This window comes from Centruroides sculpturatus, unplaced genomic scaffold (assembly GCF_000671375.1).
Source record: "Centruroides sculpturatus isolate CEXI.00-Female unplaced genomic scaffold, Cexi_2.0 scaffold880, whole genome shotgun sequence".
Lineage (NCBI taxonomy): Eukaryota > Metazoa > Arthropoda > Arachnida > Scorpiones > Buthidae > Centruroides > Centruroides sculpturatus.
In genome coordinates this window covers 31,172-48,484 of record NW_019385193.1, presented here as the reverse complement: position 1 = coordinate 48,484, position 17,313 = coordinate 31,172, and the positions used below count along the sequence as shown (strand labels likewise).

Genomic DNA, 17,313 nt, shown 5'->3' with positions numbered 1-17,313 from the left:
TGCAGCGCCGGGATTTTCTTCGAGAGACTATTCCTGTTTGTCAACCAACACCTCCTTCTCGCCTCCTGAACTCGAAGATATCACAACTCACTCACTTAACTTCGAACTGTGGGACTCTATTGCAGTTATTCGATCAACAGTATAATATAAGGTATCTATCCTGTCCGCGCACCATTGTACGCTCTCTCTCTCTCCGCGTAAACCAATCGCGAACTCGATTGTAACTAGGAATTGAACTAGAATGAACGCGATTCACGCAACGGATATGTAGCAACTTAAATTCCGATGTATAACTAACTTAGATTCCATATAAATAAACGGTTATTTATGTTTAAAGCAACTTTGAGCGCAGTTTCTTCTGTTCTTCTCTCCGTTCACTCCATTCCGAATCCAAACCTCGCACGTCACCGCTCGCGCGAACTTGTAGTCTCTGTATCGACCTAAAAATACAGTGGTGTCATTCTGACGTGATATCGAAAGATACCGACCCAATGGTCACATATGCATTCTTAAGCAGCGTGAATCATCATCATCTTTTCTTCTAGCATGAAATAGACCAACCTGCAATGTGAATTCGATTTGCAGAAAACAAAAAAGTGACAGATCATATGTCTGATAAACACACCAAACGATGTGCCAAATTCTTGGACTATGTAAATGCTATAATTAAATATTATAAATTAATTAATTTGACTAGAGGTAGATAGTTATGCTGCCATCCCGTATTAAATTGAATAATTATAAATAATTAATTTTTTATTTACACGTTATAAAGATTGAATTTGGAGTTGGTCATTAAATTTAATACACGATAGCAGCATAACTGCCTATTTAATTATAGCCTTTACATAGCCCAAGAATTTGGCACATCGTTTGGCGTGTTTTTCAGGCATCTGATCTGTGATTTTCTTTTGTTTTCTGCAATTCGAATTTCCATTCCAGGTTGGTTCATTCCATGCTAGAAGAAAAGATGATGATGATGATGATTCACGTTCGTCAACAATGTATCTATATATATATATATATAATCGAGACGGGTTGATAATGATAATAATGATAATAATAATAATAAGCGCAGAGCCCAAACGGTTAGGAGTTGAAAGTTGAAATTTGGTACACAGTTAGGGTACGTCACGAAAACGCATACTAAGAAAGGATTTTTCGAAGGTTACTTTAACACTTTCATTGTTGATGGAAGTGTTAAGTAACAATGGAAGTGTTACGTAACAATGAAGTGTTACGTAACAATGGAATTGTTAAGAGAAAGCTACGTGCAAGACGCAAATGCAGTTTTTTCGTTTTTGCGAGAAATCGAACATATTTTTAGAACCATTTAAAAATTCTCTAATTACTCTGGAAACAAAGGGACCCAATTTTTGCATTCTGTGAAAACAATGTGTAACATAATAATCTTCATCTTAGTCATCGTTACTTTTGCCCAAGCAACGCTGGGCTTATCTGCGAATATTTTATAATTTTCATTGAATAAACGTTATACATAAAATATTTGAATATTTTCTCGGCGTGGGACGCATTATCGTATTTTACATCAATTCATACAGGAAATATTATTTTGCTTAACGAATATTTTGCATTACGAGTAAGATTCTGGAACGAATTATGCTCGTTAAGCGAGGTTCAACCGTATTTAATTATAACCTTTACATAGCCCAAGAATTTGGCATATTGTTTGGCATGTTTATTATATAACGGGCTGTGGTTGATAATTATACGTAATAAGTTTAAACATAAGTTTGAAAAAATGTGTGATCACAAGTGACACTAAGATGCTAGTTAAACAAGTACTAAACACAGACTGATAAAGCATCTGCACAATCCAAAATTTCCCCTCTTTTCGTCACTTTTTATGCGAAACATCGCTCGTTAAGCGAATTATTTTAAAATTTGTTTTTGCTCGTTACTCGAATTGCTCGTTAAGCAAATACTGCATTGGTGAAAAGTATGTGTGAAGGCATGTTGGAGAAAGATAGCTTACCAAGAATATGCAGCAAACAGTTAAATATAAAAGTTGAAATGTGTTCATTTAAGGCTGTATATCAGAAGTTGAAACATGAAAATTGGTGGTAATTAGAGAAATAATAAATAAACATGTTTATTCGAAATTATTAAAAATAGTCTACATTAACGTAAAACTGAGTCTGCAGATGGATTAATATCCTCAGCAATGTAATAATCCCAAACATTGTTTTTATATTGTGCATCAATGGGCTGCCTGTAATACTCCTCATTTTCTGCTGACTTCTCCGCAATTACCTGATATTAGCCTTATAAAACATCTACGGGCAAAAGTTTTAAAAAAACCAATAGAATTTTGAAATCAGAGCAAAACCACACTTATTAGAGTTTTAGACCAAATGGAAATAAATTTCATATGACTTATGAAAAAATAGCATTGAGTAAGCTTCGACACCTAAAAGCGGTTGTAGATGCTAAAGGTGACCAACAAAATATTAATTAAATGTTTTATTTACTTAAATACTTTTTGTATTCACATTTTTAACACCACTTTTAGAGAAATATAGTATTATTAAGCTATTTATTCATGTTTTTAAAAAATTTTCAATGCCATTATTTATATGCTATTAATTAACACACTTAAATACGACAAAAAAGATAATATTTAATAAATTTATTCTCTGGTAATGTTGTAATTCTTAACATTTAACTTTGTATGTAAACTTTTGCAACTCACTGTATATCGCATGAAAAATTAAAAATAAAATTAAGAATATGTTGTTGGCAACCTTTCAACCAAACATTATCGGTGCCACGCAGTATTTCACTGTGTTTAAAACAGTTCAGTATAAAATACCCGGAAATTAAGAAATGCATTCTTTATATACTACAAAACTTCAAGTACTGAAGAAGGAAAAACTGGATGTTCTCGAAGTGTGTAAAGGACGTTTCGAAATAAATAAGACACTCTTGTGCTACTTTTATTGTATTTGAGTTTTTGTAATGTATTAATTACTGCCCTGGCATTTTTAATTGATTATTTCTATTAATGTTTTAATTGTGCATTCTTTATGTTTTCATTACAGTAATTTGCTTCGAAAAAGCAAAAGATAAACATACTGCATCGAATTTAGCTTTGCTACAAATTACCATAAATTTCTCCAATTGTTATATGGTTTGTTTCAAATATAAACAGAAGCTGTAATTTACAAAGTTCAGAGTAAAAATATGAAAAAATTTCACAAAAAAGAGTGAAGAGACGCAGCCCCATTCCGTAAATGTTAATGTCAATGAACATCTAATTCTTTTAGGAATATATAAAGAGAAGCCCCTACTTACAAACGGATCAAGTGTCAATATGTTTATTTTGTATGCAAAAGTAAGTATTGTTTTAAACTTAAAAAGTAATTGTGTTAAATCTCACAACTCTCATTTTGTTTTTAATTCTTATAATGCAGTTATAATAATTCGATTACTTAAATTAAAAGTAAAGATTAGTCGAAGTATCACAAAAGATATGAAATGTTTTTGCTAATTGTATTAAGACAAGAATAATTGAATTTTCTATACGTTAAATAAAGCAATCCAAAAAATTTTGCAAAGTTCACAAAAAATTCGGAAAATTACCTGATGTCGTACTTGCAAATTATAAGCTTTATAAGAGAAAATAAACAAACACTATAATCAAAGAAATACATTAGTCTCAATAGCTGAAATGTCATGCAAACAATACTCGAGCAAAGAAGGTTAATGCTCTTGGTCATCCCGTCATCTCTAACATCAGCTATAAGTCTAGATTTCGACTAAATTATAGTCATTAAATAACTATTTCATCTTAATTAATAATAACTAACTTATGCATTATTTTTTAAATCTTATTTACAGGTTTATCACAGTTATATAATTCAAAAGTCAAAATAATAATTACCTGAATTTTGAATATAGTTTACTCAAAACAAATTGTATAGGAATGAAGAGAAATATGGCCAAGAATCCTACTAAAATAGTCCATCCGTAATATTGCCATAATATCGCTATCGTAGTGATGATTAAAAACGGATTTGAAAACAAATATGGAATTCCATTAATATTCTGTAATAAATAATAATATCAGTTTTATACAAAATACTATAAATTCGATCACTAGTAATATAAATTTCAGTATAATTATTATAGAAATTATAGAATATGTTAAGCTTGCATGAACTAGTTTACTTTATGAAGACGTTTTCTGTAATTTGACAACTACAGGACAGGAGGTTGCAGGTTGCTAGATTATCGATAATTGAAATTTGGGTTTTTAAATATTCATAAATTTTATTCATAAATTTCAGTAAAATATATAAGTTCTGAATGTGAAAACATCGCTGTACATTTTCAATTCAGACAGGCTGTTGCGTTGTTTTGAATTTTTTAGAAACACTATATTATTGGCATGAATGTTGAATGATGGCAGACTGTAGTGTTTTATCAATGAGTGCAAGCTTGTAAATACTATACGAACGTGTTTTGCATAAAATCGATATAAAAACAATCACACAGAGTCATATAACTGTTATTTTCCACTCCTTAACCTTATACTCTATAGCGAACACTACATTACTTTCTATTCTACACTGGCAGAAACTCTTTCACAAAACGATTCATATAGTACTAATATTTGTGTTCTTTGTTAAATTAGGTTTATTGTGAAAGATTCATTTCACTGCTGTTAGGAAAAGGTTACACGGTATTTTTTCTAATACCAACACCCATAGCGAAACACCTATGCATTAGACATATCCCCGTGTGAACTCAAATTACTTTTTCCGGCTTGACTTTAATGTGGATCAATTTCAATGTTCAGAAGTACTCAAAAGTGTTTGGTGGCGATTCTCTTCTAAATAAATGCATTTTATTTTAAAGGATCATATACTACCGCATCTATTTTAGTTAGCTTCTGTGATTAATTTACTGCCTTACTTCAAATTTCACAATTCAAGGAAATGTGTTTTGTTTGTTCATACCAAATTTGAAAATTATTTTTTTAGTTTATGAACTATTTTTTCCTGTAGAGAACATTTAGGCGTGAGATTGGAAGATATGACATCAAATAAATTAGGATATAGACAGACCCGTTGGTTACGCATTGTACAGAACATGATTTTACAATAAATAAATATAATCTTCACATTTAAACAGTGGAAGAAATTGTCAGGTTTTTCGACAGTTTGTGCATTAATACAATAAATTTTCAAGTGTTAATTAATATCTTGTTTTTTTCATTTACAAAAACTTTTTTAAAACTACGAATATTCATAAAAACAGTTAAAGGCGTGTATGATATAAGTAAAAACTAGAGAATTCCAGATTTATAGATTACTTGAAGATATTTTTTTAAATGATCGTCTATAAGTTATATTTATTTTAAAAAGTCTTTCTTTTTTATATTCATAAAATTGTTTAAAATATGGAATTTCAAGAAAAACTATATGAGGAACATTGTAATATCAGACGTGTATATGCAAAAACTGCACTGTTCCAGGTTAGTAATTTAATTTTTATTGTATTTATTATTTTGTTTTTTTTTTAAATTGCTAATTTCAAATTTTTAGCCTGAAAAAAGTATGTTTTATTCTTGAAATTCTGAATAAATAAAGATTTCTTTTACAAATTGAAGTTTGTTTCCTGATAAAAAGATCTAGTTAAAAGAAATTCAGATTAATGTCTGGTAGTCTGAGTTGGAACACCAGTAGGTTTTCTGCTTTCATATACCTTCAAAATTGCTAAATCTATTGCAATTCCTCGAGGAATATGGTTGTGATATTGTAAATCTATATCCTAAAAATTATACTAAGATCGATTTTCTTTACAAACTTCTCGTCTTGAATAGATTACTGCTTATCTATCTGGGCAATGTCAGCCTCTTATTTGTTAAACAAAGTTATTAAGGAAATACACAAAGTATATTTCCTTTTAAACAAATTTTGCCATCTTCCGTATACTAATAATACCGATGTGGGAAGAGTTAGACAGAGACTACCTAATTTCAAAGAAATAGTTAAGTATTTCAACCAAATTTTAATTTATAAATATTTTAATGGCGTAATATACAATTATTTGCTTAAATTAAAAGTTCTGTCCGGAATAACTTTATTTAGTACTTTTAATTCTATTTTATTGTAGTTTTGGATAAATTGTGTCATTTCGAAAGTAAAATCTATTGTACATCGATAGTTCCGATTAAATGTAAAATAAATAAGTAAATACTCCTTGATGCGATCGTATGAAAACGTGATATGTTAAGTAAAGAAAAATTATGTCAGAACACGAAATTGTTGCATTACTAAGGAGAACACATGACAATTAAAAATTATAAGTAATTAAAAATGAAAGTAAGCTATATTCCACAGTAATACTTTTAGTTCCTGCGAAAACCAGAAAAATTTATCGAGAATATGAACATGATAATATATAAATATATAATAAAAAATACATGAAAATAGTCAAATGTAAATGACTGACAATACTACAAGGCAACCTTGACAACAGTAACTGTAAAGAATTTTGTATTTCGTATATATTCTCTCTCTCTCTCTCTCTCTCCATGATTCAAGCATTTAATCTATACTAATATTATAAAGAGGTAAAGTTTGTAATACCCTGTTCGCACCGAGCATTTCGATCAAGATTGTGACCAAGGTCGGCAACTATGCCTTGGTGCGATCTCTCTCGACCATTTCAATCTCGACTGAAACGAGGTTCAATCGCGATCGACTCAAGAGAGTTCTTGAAACTAGATCCAGTTATAAGAGAAATCCCACAATCCCACGTGCGCGAGAAAATACAAGATGGATGCGGAACACGTGTCGGGCTATCGATAGAGAAATAAAAAAAGACATCTGGAGAGACGATGACATCTGTCTATTATTAAATATATGGCAAGAAAAAGTATTTATTTCTAACCAAAACTTCCATTTTGTTCTTTGGTGTTCGTGACTTATCGCGTAGTTATGTCAGTTTTATAATCTCGTGTAATAGCCGGGTTCTTCTCAAGCGAGTTACCTTTGCGAACAGCACGACGTACTGTACGACTGGCGACAGTCACAATCGAGATTGTAGGCAAATCGAGATCAAAGTGAGTCGTGGATTGTGTGCGAACGTAGTATAAGTCTGGATGTAGGAGGTAATCTCAGAAACTACTCATCCGATTTCAAAAATTCTTTCACCAATATTTAGAATGGAACTTCAGGGTGGACATAGGCTGTATATTATTCCGTTAAACATTCATATAAATTAAAAGATATCATCTAGTATTAAGGCGTTTATGTCCAAACGATGGCGCTAACTCCGTGAATACGACAACCTAAGTTTGCTTTTCTATGAGGATGAACTAAAGCAGATCATCTTCTATCTATCTATATAAATAAAAATGTAATGTTCGTTTGTTCCTACCGATTCCTTTGAAATTTTGACACAACGTTGCATTCGAATACGTTTTTATATACTATACGTGTCGAAATTCCCCCCACTGGGAGAGATGGACAGGATTAAGGCTTACCGTCTAGAACTCTGCTTCTATTTAAACTATTTTAGATGCGGTTTTTTGCGTTTTTGATTGCGTTTTAATAGGGTATGTCAAGAGAATGTACACTAACTAAGAAGGGTTTTTTCGAAAATTTCCCCCCACCTCACGGGGGAGTGTTATACATTTATAATTGGTACATTTTGAGCCACAACAACGCGTGGCAGGATCTGCTAGTATCTAATAAAACATTTGATGGGTCATAAATACTTCGTACAAATTCATTGGCAAATGATACAGTTATGTAAAATTTTGTTTGGACAATAAATAATTAAAGGAAAAAACATTCCTCTTTACAGCTAGATTTTATTACTTAACTAGCAGGTAGGCCCAGCGTTGCTCGGGCAAAAGTAACGATAGGGAAGATTAACATTATTACGTTATAGTCAACCTTACCCGTTTTCACAGAATGCAAGAATTGAGTCCCCCTGTTTCCGGACTGATCAGAGAATTTTTAGATGGTCTAAAAATATGTTCGATTTCCCACTAAAACGAAAACTCTGCATCTGCATCTTGCACGTCTCTTTCTCTTAACAATTCCATTGTTACGAAACATTTCCATTGTTGACACTTCCATTGTTACTTAAAACTTCCATTGTTACTTAACACTTCCATTGTTGATGGAAGTGTTAAGCCTTAATCCTGACTCTCTCCCACCGGGAAGGAATTTCGAAAAAACCCTTCTTAGTGTGCGTTTTCGTGACGTACCCTATCTGTGTACCAAATTTCAACTTTCAACTCCTAATTGTTTGGGCTCTGCGTTTATTATTATTATCATCAACCCATCTTGATTATATATATAGATTCACTATATATCATGTATTAATTAAAATAAGTTTCAATACCAACAAGCATACCAATAACAATACTTTGTTTCTCATAAAATACAATCCCAATGAACGAATTTCTATAGAAGTGATCAACAGCTATAACAATTCATAAGTAATAGAAAAGAAACCTACTCAAAAAATGTCTCTGCCAGCTTGCCCTTTGAGTGTTTGCTTCGTATACTAGATCAAATTTTCAAAAATTTTATTTTTTATGAACAATTAATGCACAGATTCACTCTGTCCAAAGTTTACACTCTGTATTATGGTTTATAACAGAAATACACAAGAAAATAGTTGTTTATTAGTAACACAGTTGAAAACTGTAAGATAGTTTGACAATTATTTTCATTCAGTGATATAAACTATACTTACTCACTTTTCATATGGCGTAATAAATTGCCAAATATAAAAATTCCTATATTATAGAATAACGCTTCTAGCCCACAACATAAATTCACTATAAATTGACTAGGCTAATGAATAAAACTATAATAAATCGGATGGCTTATCCCTGATGTGATAAGCTCTCCAATTCCTTACAGCCGTATTTATTAGGCTAATTGATTTATACAGTAGACCCCCTATAACACGGGTTCCTATAGTTTGGATTCCTGTATGACGGCGAAAAAATTTCGACGGTATCCGTACAAACATGGTAAAAAAACTCCTATAATTCGGTAAAACGTCATTGGGCAGCCGAACTACTTTCCGCCGTCCAGCGCCACGCTACGGAGAGTTAGGCTGGTAAATTAAGTTTACTATCGTCTGTACAGTATTATAGAGGAGAAGGTGGTATTATGGAACACTGCGGGTATTATGGAACCACCCCATTTCGAACTGATAATAAAGGCGAACCGTAGCGGAATGTGGCTGAACTGAACTAGGCAGACATTCATAGCAAGGGGAAAACCCGTTTTACTTCAGTTAAACGGTTGTCCGCATTTAATCATCAAATTTGTTTTTTTCAAAATTCGCAAGTTTTGAATGCTAAGTGAATTTAATTATTTTTCAAATATAAATCGCGTAGTTGTAGGTTCACCGGTGCATGTATTCCGTTCCAGAGACTTAGGGGTACGTATTAATCTGTGTGATGTTCACGTTTTTTAAATTTTGGTCTTGACAGACATAAGTTAATTCAAGATGGCGATGCGTGAAATACGGACCCCATTGGTGCTTTTACAGTAATATGGAACTCAACTCCTCCGAACTTTCTATTTGCAAGCAGACATTCCTCCAGAGCAATTTGTGAAAAAGACACTAGGTAGAAAGCCAATTCTTCCCGAGAATATCGAAAAAGAGCTGCTGGAATATATATTGTTGATGGAGGTCATATTTTTCTATTATAAAAGCATTTTTGCGATAAAATACATTGGAGTAAATAATTTGGTAATTATTTAACATTTTTTGTCCTTTCCTATTTGTTTTTGGCTACATTAAAGCATTTTTTTGAAAATATACAGTAAGGTTCCATATTACCACCCGATTTTCTCTAAGCCTACTTTCGGACTTTTTGTACAAAAGCCTTCAAAAACCATACTTATAGTTATACTAGCGAAAAATCCAATTAGGAACATTTAGTTTACTAGTTACCAGTACTTTTCGCACAAAAAATGTGGGTGTAGTTATGATACTTTGTTTACAATTCACTAAAATGTAATTGGGGTTCCATAATACCACCTTCTCCTTTATATAAATTATATATAAATTAGATACTGTACATAAAATTATATATTATTTATATATAAATTAGGTACTGTATATATAATTATATTTTAACTTAACTTATTGTAACTTTATTATAATTATATATATATATATATACTTTCCGCCGTCCAGCGCCACGCTACAGAGAGTTTAGGCATGTAAGTTGAGTTCACTATCGTCTGTACAGTATGTAAATTAGGTACCGTAAGTCTAATACAGCACTAATTTTACACATTTCTTGTGAAAGAAACATTTCTTATTCAACGGACATAAAAATTATTTATATTAATGATGTCTCCAAAATTCAACGAAGTTTTTGCAGAAAAATAACTTAACAGAAATCGCGGCCGCCGTTTGGTGCGCTGCTCCTCGACAAAAACAAGCTTAAGCATTGGCGACGTCGAACGGTACACACTCGGTATGTAATCCTACAATTTTTTGTTTGTAGCATAGTTTATATGAATTATTCCCAAAATAATTATACATATTTTGGAAATGTGTCGAATTAGTCTAGAATCGATTAATGTTATGGAAGAAACCTTTCAAACAGCCGTAAGTCTGTAAACTGCAGACGTGCCGGGCTGTGATTGTCAAGGTCTCCTAAAACATAAATTTCATAAAAAACGGAACATATCTACCGTGTTATAGGGGGTCGACTGTACTCTATAAAGATTCATATAAAACTTGATCGAAAAGTAGTAAAAATTGGTAAATGCAGACAAAAAATGACATTCTTCTAGCACAGGGGTGGCCAACCTTTTGCATACCATTTTGATAGACGAGTTCACATGCGCAGTGGCGTACTGTGAGTGTTAGCAGCCCGGAATGGAGAAAATTTCGGCTACCCCTTATTTAGGTATTTCAATCTATAAGACGAAAATTCAGATTTGCCACAGAACAAGCAATGAAAAATGCGGTTGCAGTGTAGCTACCCGTAAAAAATAGTTCTATATGACATCAGTGGTGTAGTGTACATTAACACGAATGCGTCGTGTAACGTACAAGCAATAAAAAACAGGTCAACAGGTCGATTGCACCGAAGCGCCACTTGTAGTCGTCCAATGCGCCAAGTTTGGTGCATGCGCCACGTTTTGGTCACCCCTGTTCTAGCATATCAATGTTTAAGCAGGTATTTCAAAGTTATCAAAGTAAAGAAATATACTGAATCATATTCAGATGGATTAGAGTTTACGTAAAACTGATTGGAAACGTATCGCAGCTTACGCAGTGGAAAATATACAGTAGTGTCTGGAAAGATCAAATTGCGTATAATCTATTAGATTTTGCGAAAGTCCAAAACATTGGATAATTCGGCATTATCGATAATTCCACACAACATGTTTTAAAAGTTTTAGATTAAACTTAAACTGATGTGAGTTGAAGTTGCACTTATTGTGTTCTGGGTCTGATGAATCATTATTATGTACATTTTATAATATTATATTTCAAGTTTAATTATTTTTTTATTCGATCTGTATAGACTTATTAACTTATTAATATAGTATCAATGATCATTTATTTTGACTTAGCAGAAGTGTTTTTTGAAAGTATTAGAAATATCTGTTACAAAACGTTCACTTCGAATACAAAAACAACAATTGTTTCGTCAAAAAAATTTAACATTTTATTAAATCTAATATTGTACTTTTTCATAATTATGTATAAAATTTAATGTACTTTTAGGTGTAAAAAACTGACACTCGCTACTTCCTAAGGAAAATTTTATTTACAAAATTTAACAGCGAATGATGCGTATTGTAACTGAAATGAATTGAGATGACTCATTTCCTTCGCTTATTTTCCATTTCGAAACAAAAAAGTAAAAGCTAGAGAAAAAAACATGAAACATTTCACTAGAAACAAAATTACGTAACTACTGTTGTGGGTGCAATTGACACATACAAATCTTATAAACCTACATTGTTGTTACATGCGAAACACGTCTGCCTATTACAATGTTAGTCAGTAGATTTGTTAAGCTGCTGAATCGCATGTGCCAATAAAATGAGCACAGCGGCTGATAAGCGACATCGAAAATGTGACGTGGATCCAGTAGACCCACAGCATTAGTTATACTTCTATAAGTTATTTGTATATATAACAGATTGACTTTGTAATCATTCTTTACTCGAATTTATAATTATCTATCCGAATTAATCCAAATTTGAATTGATAGTAAATAAAACAGAGATTTTGAAGCGAACACATTTACCTCTAATTGAATTACATATACAAAAACATCTTTTTATCGTCGTGTAACTTTATTACAGCAGGTAAAAATATTAATACACTGTGTGTATTTATATTTATAAGAATAATAACTTCAACTTACATTTTGAAATTTGCTGACATCATTTGCTATAAGATTTACCATTTGCCCAACATTCGATTTTTCAAGAGATGAAGAACTTAACCTCATTGCCTATAAAAAATTTATATATAATAAATAAACATTCTCAAAAATATGTTATGTTCCAATAACAAAGTACTTTTTAACAAAATTGTACACAAAGAAATGAAATAAAATTTTCTAACTTTTACACAAGTGTTAAGTGTTTGGCATCTCAAATACACTATTTTTTCCTAAATTCTGAAAAATTGGCCATGGCATTAAAAACTACACTTATATCTTCAATTTCTGTATTTTGCGTACTATCTAACAATATAAAATTTTTCTTGATTCAAATAATTAATTTTTATGTTTATTTTTTAAATTAAAAAAAAACACGAAAAATAAACGTATCAATGCTCAAATGGCTGTAAATTAACTCCTTACCTAGATTTATATAGGGTTTGAGTAAAATTTAAGAAGGTTTTATCTGTCAAAGTCAAAATAACAAAGCATTCTTTATTGTCTCCTGAGAAAATAGTACACAAAACTGTACTAAGCATAAACAAGGCTAATAAACTGCTAAATGTTTTAGTACTGTATAAACAAAAACTCTTTGTTTTATTATAACTGAGTTGAATAAGATATACTCAGGAAAATGTTAAAACATTTGATAACCAATGAATCAGGAGTAATTTCTATGATGTTATTTTAATACTTTTTTGTAAGTTAGTTGCACAATTCAACACATTAGATATTTAAATTAAAAAGTACCTACTGATCAAACTATTACAAAAAAACATCAAAACTTGCACACGATTTAATAGCTAACGCGTGTAAGACAGAAAATTTCGTATGTGGTAATAATAAAATATGCGTAAATTAAGAGCTTTATAAGTTAAAAAAAAACTCTTAATGAAATTGCTAAATACAGAATTTGGTAAATATACTGATTGGCACAACTACATAATAAACAAAAATATTAATTGTTGGAAAGCAGGATGTACTAAATGTTTTGCGATGATAGTCTATCATTCCTGAAAAAGCCATGTCACCAGACTACAGGCCGAAAATTGCGTTGTCACAAACAAAGGCAATATCCAATTTGAAATTAATTGGAATTAGGCCAGACATTATAGAAAAGAAAATAATATAAATAATAGTACTATTGTACAGCTATATATATTCTAGATCGATAATTTATAAAATCGCGTTTATTATATGCAAGAGTAAAAGTATATCGCACTTGCAAATTAAATTACCGACATTAAAGACATTGAAAAAACAAATTCTGTAAATAATGAAAAATAGTTATTTCAATTTTTCTTGCAATAAGACACATAAAGTGCCATTGTTTTCGAATACTTTTGTGATCATCGTCAAATTATAAATTTTACAAACTAATTCTAACAGATCAAATGAATAATAAACAATAGATTGACAAGATTATAAAGCAAATTATAAAGATTATAAAATTATTTTATTATCTTTACTTATGTTACCTGTATAAATAGTTTGTTATCAGTAATAAATTTCAGAATATTATTTTCAGGAAAGCACATTCAAGTAGTACGATATAAAATGTTATCATTATATATATATAGTAATGTGTCAGTTTACCTTAACCGTGTTAGACAACATTTGCCTATGTTAATAAAGATAAAAGAAATATTGACATGTAAAGATATGTTTCCAAAATAATATAAATAGCTATTTTTAACTAACAGTATATATTAACTAACAGTATATATTAGGAAAATGCAAATAAATACTGTACTAAATTTTACATATTTATATTTAATAACAGAAGTTGTAATATGTGACAATTTACGTACATTTAAGCGTACTTTTATGATTATGGTAAAGACAAATATCAAATTGAAAAACACTTTCGTGCATTTTCATTTTTTATGTACTCTGGTTTTGTAAGGAGCCAGCACAGAAGTCTAAAGGACTCATTTTGTTAATTTGCTATTGTCATCGTTTGTTTATATCCAACGACTATAGAACTAATTTTGCTACATTGCAGTTTGGGTATCCAGGGAAATCAATCAAGTCATATAAATAATTGCACGTCATAAGCAAAACCATTTTTATGGCGGTAGCCCACCAATATTTTTATCATCATGCACCTTTGCTTATTATAATCATTGACAGTGGCAGATCCTATTGAAATGTCTATAATTATGGGACATGGCTATTTATACATACTGACTGTATGTTCTTATATTCCGGCTGGTTACTGTATGCCCTGTTATTACAATTATTATTTTGATAATCACTACACAATTATAAATAATTATAGTTTTATTTATTAAAGTTCAGTTACAATGTTGTTCAATAAAATAATCAATAAACTATGAAGTATCATTAAATCAGTGAAATATAAGTAATGAAATTTAAAGTAGATTGATAGGTATACCAATAAAGTAAAATAAATATATCATTTTGTATTCTGTATTTTAATTTTTTTCTGTAAAAAGTGGTCTGCTTAATCTTTCTCTCCAGACGTCCTTTGGATTTAATTTTAGTTTTAAGATTTTGTTTCATTGATTTGAACAGAGCTCATTATTAGACCGAATTTGTTCTTCAAGTTCTCCTGGTTCAATTGTACTAAGCCCACTACTTTCATATTCAAAAAGAGAAATTCCATTTCTTGCATTGCTTTCTATTACTTTTAATTCCTATACATGTTTATTGAAGGTTTGCGTTCCATAATTAGACAAAATATCTGCAATATTTTTAATTATCGCCAGTGCCGTATAAAATTTTTCCATATCTTATAATATTTTGTTGGGACAATCAAAATCATCAGTAAAAGTTTCATCTTCAATATGATCATCAATGTCTACATTTACATCATTTGTATCCATACTTAGTGCATTTTCAATTGAAATAATATATCTTGCATGAAAGCAAGTTTTTGAAAATATGTCGAAATTATTAAATTTTCTTATTATAAGAATATGACGACATGGTGCACTAAAAGAATTCTAAAATGAACAAGAACATGTTTTCACCGATGTATTATATAATCGAAATTTAGGATATCCTAATTCATATATAACATTAAAACTGTCATCTTTACGTCATGGCTTTAGAAGGGTTAAATAGCAAATTGTATATACATACTATATGTATAAATAACCACTTTGATAATTATGCACCTAACATGAAAATAACACATAAGTGAATTGAACCCTTTGTATTTGTAATGTTAATTAAATTTAATTCTATAATGCGAACATAAAACGCAGTATTACTGTAATATGTAAATTAACAACAAATCAGAAAACTTAAGCACATAGCAAATCTTTTATTTGAAAAAGTCTTTTTTCTGAAGAATATAAATATAATAATATATTCATAATACATTATAATTGATACTCACCTTTCTATATATAATCGTGCAAAAAGCTATCTTTAAATTCATTCCAATTAATTCTGTCATAATATAATTAGTATTATATAATATAAAAAACATCGCAGTCATTGCAAAAAATCCGGCAATGCTTAAGTAAATATTGTATGGATTCCATTCCGACCTATTGTCAAAATAGTGTACTGTTACTCCTAAAAAGTGTACTTGGCCTGCGACTACCGCCGTTTCCTGCAAATATACATAAATATCAGTTATTTTAATTATTTTAATATATGATTAACGTTTAAGGGAAAACAATTGTGAAGTACCTGAACCAATATAAGTAAAATTAATGTTAAGAATTTCCATCCAACTAATCGTAATACAGCTTTCAGTATGTTTGGATTTCTCTTCTGTAGTTCTTCGTTCCACTCTCTGATAAAAAAAATTGCAATGAAACGTAATAAATTATAATAATATTTTTAATACGTATTTCAATTTTTTTTAATTTATAAATTACTAGCAGACCCCGCCACGCGTTGTTATAAGATAACGTTTGTATAACTGCGAAGGTTATCTTATGTAAGCGTTTATCACACCGATTGACCAATGTAAGACATTTAAAATTTTTTTTAATTTGTGTACAATATAGAAATAAAAATAGTTTAAAATGTGTTAGATTGAATAACTGGTGTCATAAATTATCACGTATAATAATCTTTGTAGTTATATAAATCAAATATAACAACCATTAAAACGAAAACCATAAAAAGAATTTGGTTATTTCAGTCTACAATTGTCGCGTTTATCGGGATACTCGGACAGTTCAAACTGGCACAATTTCATATATACACCAATTAAAAATACGATTCACATATCATATTTTTTCCTAATGTTAACTCTAACAAACTGTAACATTCACAGAAGAATATCAAATAGTAGTCTACCAACCAATCAAAATATCGGAAAAAAACGGACCAAATATTTAAACTCGACACCCTCAAAAACAACATAAAATACTGTATATTTTGTGCTCACCGGTAACCTTGTAAAACGTAATTTTTCTATTCGAATGCCAGCATAATAAATTGAAACTCCACTCAGCTTCTTTTAAACCTTTAATAAAAACACTTAACACCTTATATGCTGAAATATATTTATTGAAACACAAACGTTTTCAGCCTAATGGAATAGGCCATCTTCAGATGAACTGGCATTCGAACGTATTTCAAAATTGTATTAAATGGAACGTTCGATCATTATAAATTCAAAATTAAAACGAAAAATAAATTAACCAATCAATATACAAAATAAGTATACTAAATAGATTGACGCCATATTAATATAAATAATAAATAAGGCGATATAAAAATAAAAACAAAAACAAAATAAATAAACCTAAAGGATTAAATGCACAAAAGGACTAAATTCATAAAAAATATATACATAAAAAACATCATATTATAAAGGGCAGATAGGAACTAAGAATTTGTGTGTTTTAACTTTTCTTTTACAAGGAACTTCCATGCCGATGGTAAACTATCAGCAT

The 17,313-nt window shown here is 30.3% G+C and overlaps 1 protein-coding gene across 1 annotated transcript in view; it reads right to left on the bottom strand.

Moving 5' to 3' along the window:
- The window catches only part of LOC111635970 (multidrug resistance-associated protein 4-like), a 131,659-nt gene that overhangs the window by 95,825 nt on the left and 18,521 nt on the right, over positions 1 to 17,313 (bottom strand). Inside the window, exons 3-6 of the mRNA XM_023381123.1 lie at positions 16,094 to 16,199; positions 15,795 to 16,013; positions 12,407 to 12,496; positions 3,905 to 4,068 (exon numbers count right to left, since the gene is read on the bottom strand). Coding sequence (XP_023236891.1) covers positions 3,905 to 4,068; positions 12,407 to 12,496; positions 15,795 to 16,013; positions 16,094 to 16,199 — 579 coding nt within the window. The remainder of the gene's footprint in view (positions 1 to 3,904; positions 4,069 to 12,406; positions 12,497 to 15,794; positions 16,014 to 16,093; positions 16,200 to 17,313) is intronic.